Source organism: Peromyscus californicus, unplaced genomic scaffold (genome assembly GCF_007827085.1).
Source record: "Peromyscus californicus insignis strain IS unplaced genomic scaffold, ASM782708v3 Scaffold_3__1_contigs__length_106647218, whole genome shotgun sequence".
NCBI lineage: Eukaryota > Metazoa > Chordata > Mammalia > Rodentia > Cricetidae > Peromyscus > Peromyscus californicus.
In genome coordinates, this window is record NW_026294551.1 from 47,355,428 (window position 1) to 47,365,869 (window position 10,442).

General features: G+C 45.5%; 1 protein-coding gene across 2 annotated transcripts in view; it reads right to left on the bottom strand.

The window, feature by feature from the left end:
• The window catches only part of Crk (CRK proto-oncogene, adaptor protein), a 30,520-nt gene extending 21,352 nt beyond the window's left edge, over positions 1–9,168 (bottom strand). For both annotated transcript variants that reach the window (XM_052756415.1, XM_052756416.1), the window contains exon 1: positions 8,786–9,168. In XM_052756415.1, the coding sequence (XP_052612375.1) occupies positions 8,786–9,026 (241 nt within the window). In that variant the 5' untranslated portion in view covers positions 9,027–9,168. The remainder of the gene's footprint in view (positions 1–8,785) is intronic.
• Positions 9,169–10,442: the final 1,274 nt, after the last annotated feature.

Genomic DNA, 10,442 nt, shown 5'->3' on the forward strand with positions numbered 1-10,442 from the left:
GGAGCAGAACTCTGGTCCTCTGGAAGAGCAGGAACCAATCTTAACTGCTGAGCCATGTCTCTGGCCCGTGTGAATTATTCTTAATCAACATACATGCTTAACTCTGAAATTAGGGAAAGGGGTAAAATGAAATTCTACTTCCAGCTTTAAGAAACTTACAAAGAGACAAAAGTGTGAACAGTGTGATGAGTAAGAAACAAAGGAGGGTGTCTTAGAAAGCCATCTTGGCTGTTATTGCAATGGGAGATGTGTTCCTATAAAACCCAGCAGCAGCCGGGCGGTGGTGGTGCACGCCTTTAATCCCAGCACTCAGGAGGCAGAGGCAGGCGGATCTCTGTGAGTTCGAGGCCTGCCTGGGCTACAGAGTGAGTTCCAGGAAAGGCGCAAAGCTACACAGAGAAACCCTGTCTCAAATCACAAGGACAGGGCAGTTCTGTGAGTCAGGAACATTTCCAAAGCACCTGTAATCTAAGAAGGAAGGCAAACACTCCCTGTCACCCACTGCTTGCCCCCCCCCCCCCCATTATAGTACTAAGGGCAAGGGGAATGTGCTTGTGTGAAGCTGGGAGCTGCTGGAAGAACCAAGAGCACCACTAAGTTAAACCCCTTTGAAAGGTGGGTGCAATGAAATTTTAAAAGGATAAGCTTCAGAAGCTGCTCCAGCACACAAGTGAGATGTGGGCTCAAACAGCGGCTCAGCAGTTAAGCATGTATGCTGCTCTTGCAGAGGATCAGGTTCCCAGAAACTGCAACTCTAGTTTCAGGAGATCCAACACTCTTTTCTGGCCCCCAAGGGCACCAAGCACAAAAGTGGTGCACACACACACACACACACAGGCAAAACACATAAACCACTTTAAAAAAAAAAAATCAAAGATAAGTTTAATTCTTTTCTTGTTCTAATGCTGCATGGTATAAACTGGCCTTTTTCTTTTGGCTTGGCAATCCCAAACTAACAAAATACAAGCAAAGCAGTAAACAAAACCTTTGACACACTTTACCTGCACATTTCTACGGTGTTAGCACTACAATAATGGAGGGATGCCTAATTTGACTACTTGGCAATCAGATATATGGGGCAGGCAAATTTCACTGATTGCAACCCCAGAAGGGAAGAAAAGGGAAAAGAATGCACATAAGTCACAGATAAGCCCAGACCTCACCACAGCTATGAATTCGGGTTCCTTTTCCATCCTTCTAACCACAAACAGCCAAAGGCAGGAAACAGAAGGGAGGGAAAGGAAGGAGATACAGTCGGTCAGTCTAGAGGACAGAACCATCTACAGAGCCTACAGCTTCAGAGCTACCCGGGACTCGGAAAACTTCACCCACTCCATATCAAACCTGATGAGATTCTGAATGTGCAGTTCAGACATTGAGATCAAACCTAGGTCCTCACACATGCTAGGCAAGTTTCATTTTGAGAAAAGTTCTTACTAAATTGCCCAGATTAGCCTTGAACTTACCATGTAGCCTAGACAAGGCCTCAACTTGTAATCCTCCTGCCCCAGCCTATCAAGGAGCTTGAATTATATAGGTTTACATCACTAGGCCCTGGCTTGAGTGTGCAGTTATGAATTAACATATCAAAAAAATAAGCATTAACAGGTGTGGTGGTAAGCGCCTGTAATCACAGAATTTAAGAGGCTGAGACAGAAAGACTGTCCAAATTTCCTGGGCACCCTGGTCTCCGAATTGAGTTCCAGGCCAGCCAAAGATATGTAGTGGGACAAGTAACAAAATAAACAAACAAAAATAAGCAAACAATTGGATTCTTTTTTTTTTTCTTTTTGTTAAGTACTTCTCTGCTATCTGTAAAACCAATTACTTTTAAGCTTTTCAAGCCTCAGGTCACATCAGTTTTTACAATGTCATTCCCCAAAGAATTCGTAACACCTGAGGGCACTGTGCTAAAACTGGCTAGGTAACTTCTGGCAAGATCACCAAGAGCTGCTCCACCATCAACCCTTCCAAAAATCACACAGCACTTCCTCTTTCCTTCATTACTGTTCCTTTCTTCCTCCTCCTCTGCCTATAGCATTTACAGAAGTTGCTTAAATAAATAAATACCCAATACTGGTCTAATAAAGGCTGCTGCCTTCCATCTAACAAGGAATTCTGAAGACTAAGGAAGCCTGGCATGATAACATGTGCCTATAACCCCAATATCTGGGAGGTGGAAACAGAAGTATCAGGAGTTCAAGATCATTTTTGGCTACACAGGGGAGGTTCCAGGCCAGCCTGAGCTACATGAGACCATTTCAGAAAACGTAACAAATATTAACAATAAACAAGGGAATAAAGACTATGCAAACAAGCCCAGCAGTGGTGGCGCACGCCTTTAATCCCAGCACTTGGGAGGCAGAGCCAGGCGGATCTCTGAGATCTCTGAGTTCAGAGGCCAGCCTGGGCTACAGAGTGAGACCCAAGACAGGCACCAAAACTACACAGAGAAACCCTGTCTCAAAAAACCAAAAAAAAAAAAAAAAAAAAAAAAGACTATGAAAACAAAAATCTCAGTGGAAATTGGGAAATTGGCATGGTACTTTATAGATTCATGTTTGATGCAATCAGATTCTCATTTACTGGGTGTTACAACTGCTATCTAATTCCTTCTCTGTGCCTCAGTTTCTTTGTAAAACAGGCCAAATACCTATCTAATAACTTCTAAAGTGGCCAGTGTCATGCACAGAGGGGGACACAAGATGGAGAGACCAGCCTAATCTAAAGTGAAACCCGTCTCCCAAAAGCTAACATAACAACAACTCTGCCTTTAAAAAAATTAGCGGCGGCCAGACAGCAGTGGCGCACGCCTTTGATCCCAGCATTCGGGAGGCAGAGACAGGCTGATTTCTGATTTTAAGGCCAGCCTGGTCTCCAGCTAGTTCCAGGACCACTAGGGCTACACTGGCAACGTAAGTTTGATCCCTGAAACCCATATACCCATTGAATGAGAGAACCAGTTCTCACTCATCTCCATACATATACCTCAGAACATGCAACCCACCACATGTATCATGCACACACACGTAACAATAAAAATTTACAATAAATAAATTTTATTAAAAGGCTGGGAGTCAGCAAGATGGCTCAGTAGGTAAAAGCATTTGCCCCATGCCTGACAACCTTAGTTTGATCCCTAAACTCACATGGTAGAACAGACTCCCACAAGTTTTTCTCTGATCTCCATATGGGCCCTGTAGCACTCATATGCCCACATATACACACAAAATTTTAAAAAATGTACAAAAAAGTATACCATGGATTCTAAATGAGACGAAATTTCAGCTTCATCCTTCTGTAAATCCTCTCAATTCCTTAAGAAATTTCAGGCTGGGGTGATGATTCAGTGGGTAAAACTTGATGCACAGACACAAGGATCTGAATGTGGACCTCCAGCATCCACAATGAAAAACCAAGCTTTATTTCTGTAAACCCAACACTGGGAGGCTAATGCTGAAGAATCCCAGGGGCTCATGAGCCTACCAGTCTAGTCATTTGGTGACATTCAGGAATAGTAAGAAATCCTTCTCAAAAAATAAAGTGACAGCCAGGCAGTGGTGGCTCACACCTTTAATCCCAGCACTTGGGAGGCAGAGGCAAGCAGATCTCAGTGAGTTCAAGGCCAGCCTGGTCTACATAGTGAGTTCCGGGACAGCCAGGGCTACACAGAGAAACTCTGCCTTGAAAAACAAAGTGACAATCAGTAGAGGAAGATGCCCAGCACCACCTCTAGCCTTCATACCCAGGCACACATAAACACATACACATTACAGACCCAACTCCAAGAAAATTTCAATTCACCCAAAAAATTCTTTGAATTACACTTCTGCCAGAGAAGATTCCACACTATCTTGATAACTCTCAAGAGCAGAACAGTCGGATAGGTCCAACAAACTCAGAATTCTCTCCTGGAAATCTGCAATTCACAGGAGCACAGTAAAGCTGGTGGCAACTCTTACAGTGAATAAACCTGTTCTATCTGACCATGGGACTTTTTTTTTTTTTTTTTTTTTTTTTTTTTGCATGAAGTCTCTCGTAACTACTAAAGAACTCTGGAGAGCAGCAGGAGAGATGCTCAGCAGTTAAGAGCACACGCTGCTTTGCAGAGGACCTGGGTTCAGTTCCCAGCGTTCACATGGTAGTACACAACCATGTGTAACTCCAGTTCCAGAGGATCTAATAACACCTTCTTCTGGTCTCAGCAGGCACTGCATGTACGTGGTATATTTATATACTTGCAGGCAAAACAATCATATATGTAAAATAAAAATAAAGAAAATTTTTAAAAAAGAAAGACAAGAAAGAACTTCTCTGGAACCATTAGATTAGAGGGATACCCTGACCACCCATCTCCAAAGTGAGGTAAGATGATCACAGCCTTGTATTAAGATGATCACAGTGTGTATTAAGCAAACACTGTATCAGTAAGCTACATCCCCAGCCCAAGGAAAGCTCTGAGGCTCCCTCACCCTCTAGACAACAGGTGGAAAGCTTCAATTGTACAGGTAACAGCAATTACAATGCTGTTTCCATGGACTAGACCCAAGGCCTTTTCACACCTCAAGCACTCTACTCCTTTCTACTCAGCATTACTCCCTAAGTGGTCCTGTGTTTACCAACCACACTGTGCATGCCAAAAAGCCTTTCAGAACTACCTTCTAACATCATTATATTTTTTCTTTTTTCTTTTTTGGTTTTCGAGACAAAGTTTCTCGATGTAGCCTTGGCTGTCCTAGAACTCACCCTGCAGATAAGACTAGCCTCAAACTCAGAGATCCACCTGCCTCTGCCTCCCTGAGTGCTTAGATTAAAGGCATGAGCCACCACGCCCTGCACATCATTATATTCTTAATAATTATAACCTGGGTATTTACTTAATATGCCTGCCACATTCAAGTATTTTATATATTTGAATCCATTTACTCATTGTAACAGCCCACCCTATGAGGTGTTGCTATTTTTTAAACTTTCACAGAAGAAACCAAAGCAAAGCAAAGTTTAGAAAAAAAAAAAATCACCCAAAGTGAGTATGAAGTGGCAGGTGGGACTGGAGAGATGGCTCAGTGGTTAGGAGCACTGGCTGCTCTTGCAGAGGACCCAGGTTCAATTTCCAGCACCCATGTGACTACTCACAACTGTCTGTAACTCCAGTTCCAGGGAATCCAACATCTTCACAAACATACATGCAGGCAAAACACCACACATGAAACAAAAATAAATGTAACCACATAGAAGAAGTGGCAGATAACTAATTGGAACCCAGTCTTACTTGTCACTAGAATATGTATGTCCAGTGTGGTGGCCCACACCTTTAATCCCAGGCAGAGGCAAGTGGCCCTCTCTGAGTTGGAGGCCAGACAGACTTACATAATGAGACCCTGTCTTTAGATTACACACACACACTCTATTCAAGTTTGGTTTTTGGCCTCCAATTCACTACATAGGCAGAGATGATTTGTACTGTGAACTTTCTACCTCCACTTCACAAGTGCTGAGATTACAGGTCTGTGCCACTAAGCCTGGTCTGTGCGATGCAGGGGACTGAAATTGGAGCCTTCAGTCTTACTAGAATAAAGAATTCTATCAACTGAGGTACACTCCCACCTTCTCATTCAGTTTAGAACTCTATCAGTCAAAAATCTAGTCTTTACTGTTTCAAACAGAAGAAATTAGTGGATCAATTGTTCCAAGTCTTCCCAAGAGGCTCCTCTTGAAGCCCAACCTTACAGAATATGAGCAGTAAACTTGAACAAACTTTCCCCTATGACTCTGGGGCAGAGTCAAGATGCTCCCAGGCTATAGCAGTATAGGAGATCATCTGTGGGAGCTAAAGATCTATGCTAAGTTCAAATAGGGTCACTGAGCTGGGCCTAATGTCTCAGGCCTATAATCCCAACATCAAGGCAGAGGCAGGATCTTTGTAAGTTAGACATTAGCATTATCTACATAGTGAGTCCCATGTTAGAGCTACAAAATTATTCCATCTTAAACAAACAGTTATTGGGATAAGGTGACAATCCCTGGCCTATCTTACCCACATGCCTCTTACTGTGTGTGTGTGTGTGTGTGTGTGTGTGCGTGCACACGTGCGCACAAGTGCATGATGTATGCATGAATGATGTAGGTGTGGGGAGGTCAGAGGACAACCCTTACGAGTTGATTTTCTTACTCTACCTTGGGATCCAAGAATCAAACTCAGATCCTCGGGCTTTCAAGACACGTGCTTTTACCTAGTGAGCCATCCTGCTGGCTCTTTTATTTATTTATTTGTTTGTTTGTTTGTTTATTCAAAATTATGAGCTGGGTAGAGGCAGGAGGATTTTTCAAAGTCAGCCTGGTTTATATAGACAGTTGCAGGCCAGTTAGGGCTGCACAGTGAGCCTCTGTCTCACAACAAAAGAATGGAGTTTCCTGTGTACACTTCAGGGATCCCAAACAAATAAACAAAGAATAACAAAACTATATAATGAAGGGTTGGGTCAGTTCTCAGGTCACACTGTCTAGCTCAAATTCTGGTTTAGTTATAGACTGCATGTATGACCTTACAAGTTATTGGATTTCTAGTTCCTCATCCGAAAACTGTGAGTATTTTAGTAAATGGAAACTGCAGTATTTCACTCACTATACTGTTACTGGCAGCCACGTATATAAGACACACAAAGCACTCAGCAAAGCATCTGGCATACGATAACCAGTCAATAACTGTTAACTATTAATATTATATATGCCTCTCTAAAACTCAGGTAATTCCTGTGTGGCTTTAAAAAAAAGAGCTTAATGGGGAGAACAAAGATTAAGTAACCATCATAAAGTAAAGACAGTAAGTGAACTGACTGCCCATAGAGAAAATGGGGTACAATTGCCACAATGCCAATAAACTTTCCACACCTCACCCACAAACTGGCAAGCTCCTCGCTTAGGCCAACCATCTATTTTGAAAAGGTGGAGCTGCTAAGATATAAAACCACAATGACCAGGTATAGAGAAAAATCAAACTAACAAACCTGCCTGCTGCTATTCCCAAATTTTGTAACAAAACACACACAGAGAAAGCTGAGGACTGAAATTTTCTACCCCACTATTGGGAATAAAACCTAGGCTGCCCAAATGCTAGGCAAATAAACTACCACTGAACTATATCCCTAGTCCCATCCACTAACCTTACTTTTTATTTTGAGGCAGAGTATTACTAAGTTCTCCAGGATAGCCTGGAACTTGTAAAGTCATCTTGCTTCAGCCTCCTAGGTGCTAGGATCAGAAGCATGAACTACGAAAGGGGCTGAGAACTGAATCTCAATGATAACACACCATCCTAGTATGGCTCTTAACACAGAACAATGGGTTATCTTGCAGATAGCACAAAAAATAGAATTTATCTTATTTAGGGCAAATATGCTATATTAATATTCCTATCTTATATTATTAAACCTACAAGACTTAGAAAGATCTAAATGTGTAAACTAAAAAGATCTCAATACTCAGTTTTTCCCTTAACTTGTGTGCTAACAAGAAGGACTGTCTAGCCTACCTCCTCATTTCTGGCCAAACTGAGTTAACTTAAGTCAGGACTATCCTAAAAGGGCAGGTCTGCTAAGGTTAGCCACGGAGTCTTCATTCACGAGACTGGCTCAGATCTAGAGAGGAAAAGGCTTGCACTTCAAACATCCAGAAAGCAAGAAGCTTGGTGGTATTACATACATACACAGACAAAGGTGACTTTGCAACTCAGAAACCTCAAGTACTAAGTGCATGGATTTCCTTATCATTGCCAAGAAAACTCTAATAACACGGGCAAGACAGTTAGAATTCAATGATCCTTGACAAGGAAGACCCAGTGGTATAACCAAAATTCTTCGTGTTATCTTCCAGCCAGGTCTGTTCTTGTATCCTGGAAGACTTTGACCACAGCACCAACTCACTGAGCAAGAAAAGATCCAGAAGTACATGACAAGACACTGTTTAAACCCAGGGAGAATGACGCTCCATTCACTTCCAGGATTGTTCTCATTGGCTTATACCTGGTTTATTTTCTGAAGGAAAAAAAAAATCTTTCTTCCACTAATCACTTTGAAACTAGAAACTCTAGTTGCAGCAGGCAATCCTTTGGACACTTAAAACCTCTTGAACACAGTTTGCCAGCTAGGCTTCAATTACGCTAGGCTGGTCACAGAAGGCTTTTTTCTATTACCAACTCACTTAGTTCACCACCTTCGTATTCCACAAGGGAAGAGCACGGTAAAAAGATTTTGGAAAAATGCCCAAGAAAGGAAAAAACCGACCGGCTTCCTGAGGGTGTCTCCATCCCTCCCAGCCAGCCAGTACGTGGTGACTTCCTACCGAAGGCCACCAGGGGAGGATGGCCAAACCCGGCGCTAACACTGCAGGAAACGTCTCAAGCCTGAAAGCCACTTGTAGAATTAGCAGATCCATTCTGGGCACCTCTGCCAAATTATGTCCCCGCAACATCCCCATTAACTCTTTGTCCCCAAGTTGCCCAAGTTGCCCGGCCCTGCCCTGCCCTTGGGCCTGACCCTGGCGCTCAGCCCCACCCCGGGGCCGCAGCAGTTCCCCTTCCCCGGCTCCCAAGGCACACCCAGAGGCCTCGGTAAGCAGCTCCTCCTCCCCCACAACCCCGCTTGTCGGTGGGAACCAGCTGGAGCTGAAGGCAGCTCCCCCGCCAGGGTCACTGCTGCCCTCTCTGCCCACGTCTCTCCTCCTGAAGCAGAACAGAGTTCCACGGCCCTCATCCCCGCCCGGAGCCTCCCGCCCGTCTGTCCCTCACCCGGCGGAGGCTGAGCGGGCGACGGAGGCACTGGAGGGCGCGGGCCGCTGCTGTTGATGATGTAGTGGGAGACACGCGAGTTCTCGGAGACGCTGAGCACATAGTCCCCGGGGCTGGTGCTCGAGTCCCGCACCAGGAACACCCCGTGCCGCTGGCCCTGCAATAGCGCCACCGCCTCCTGCCGGCTCAAGCGGCCCCAGTACCAGCTACTCCGTTCCTCCGAGTCGAAGTTGCCCGCCATGGCCGCCTCCGCGCCTTCACGCTGGGCCGCCGCCGCCACGCGCGCCCCTCCAGCCCTGGCGCCCGCCGCCCAGCGGACCGGCTCCGGTGTCAGGCTCCCAGCAGCGCCCGAAATGGCGGCGGCGGCCGCGGGCCTTCCCCACCGGAAATGACGCGCTCTCTACCCGAGGGAGGCTGCCGGGAAGGGGACCGCCGCCCGCCATTGGGAGAAGGGAAACGGAGTCCTTGGGGCCCGCAGTGCGCATGCGGCTTCATGGGCGTCGCCTCCTGGTCCAAACTCTGACCGCCGAGGATGGGGAGGCGGAGTCTAGGGCTAAGGGGCGGAGCCTCAGTGTCTAGGCTGACTGATCTGTGTTTGACAAGATTGGTGGTGGAGGTCTTTCGCCCAGGACCTACAGGTAGCAACTCCAATACAAAGACTGGAGTAGAAAAGACGGTGGGGTTCCAAGATGTTAGCCTCTGTCAAAGCTCCCTGACAAGCTGGTCTTTTTTTTTTCTGTTGTCTTCAGTTTCCCCCGAGGCCAGCTGAAGTTCGTGTTATTCAGTAACAGTCATAGACATTGCATTTGCCTTGCAGGTGCAGTGGTGACCCAGACTGGGCCGTAAGTCACCGAATTCACAGACCAGTGGGAGGAACCAGGAAACAATTAATGACAAAGGAACGCCAAAGGCTGTGATGGGGAACAGGGATACAAAGAAATCCACTAAGTAGTCTGTAGAGGGATCCAAAGGACGGGGTAAAGTGACTCAAGACTGTAATCCCAACACCTGGGAAACTGAGACAGGAGGATTACTGCGAGTCTGAGGCCCTACCTTACAAAACCTAAACAAATAACAACAAACAGGGGTCCACAGATGAGGTGGCACAGGTTGAATGGTGGGGTGTTGAATGGCAAGTGAGGAAGGGTACTCAATGCAAAGAAAGCAAAATGTTCAGACAGGCAAAAGAATGGAGTTCTCCCTATTGAGGTTCCCATGTCCCCCAGCCAGAGCCGTCTCAGTTTTCAGCTGTAGCGATGGGTATCTCCGCACTCACTCTCTTTGTGATCATGATCATCTCTCTTCAATTTTTTTGTTTTGTTTTGTTTTTTCAGTTTTTCGAGGCAGGGTTTCTCTGTGTATTTTTGCGCCTTTCCTGGAACTCACTTGGTAGCCCAGGCTGGCCTCGAACTCACAGAGATCCGCCTGGCTCTGCCTCCCAAGTGCTGGGATTAAAGGCATGCGCCACCACTGCCCGGCCCTCTTCAATTTTTTTAAATGATTTTTTTTTTTTGAAAGTGTTTCTCTGTGTAGCCCTGGCTGCCCTGGAACTCACTCTGTAGACCAGGCTGGCCTCAAACTTAGATATCTGCCTGCTTCTACCTCCCAAGCCACCAATGATGCCCTGCTTGAAATGAAATCTTACTCTGTAGCCCAG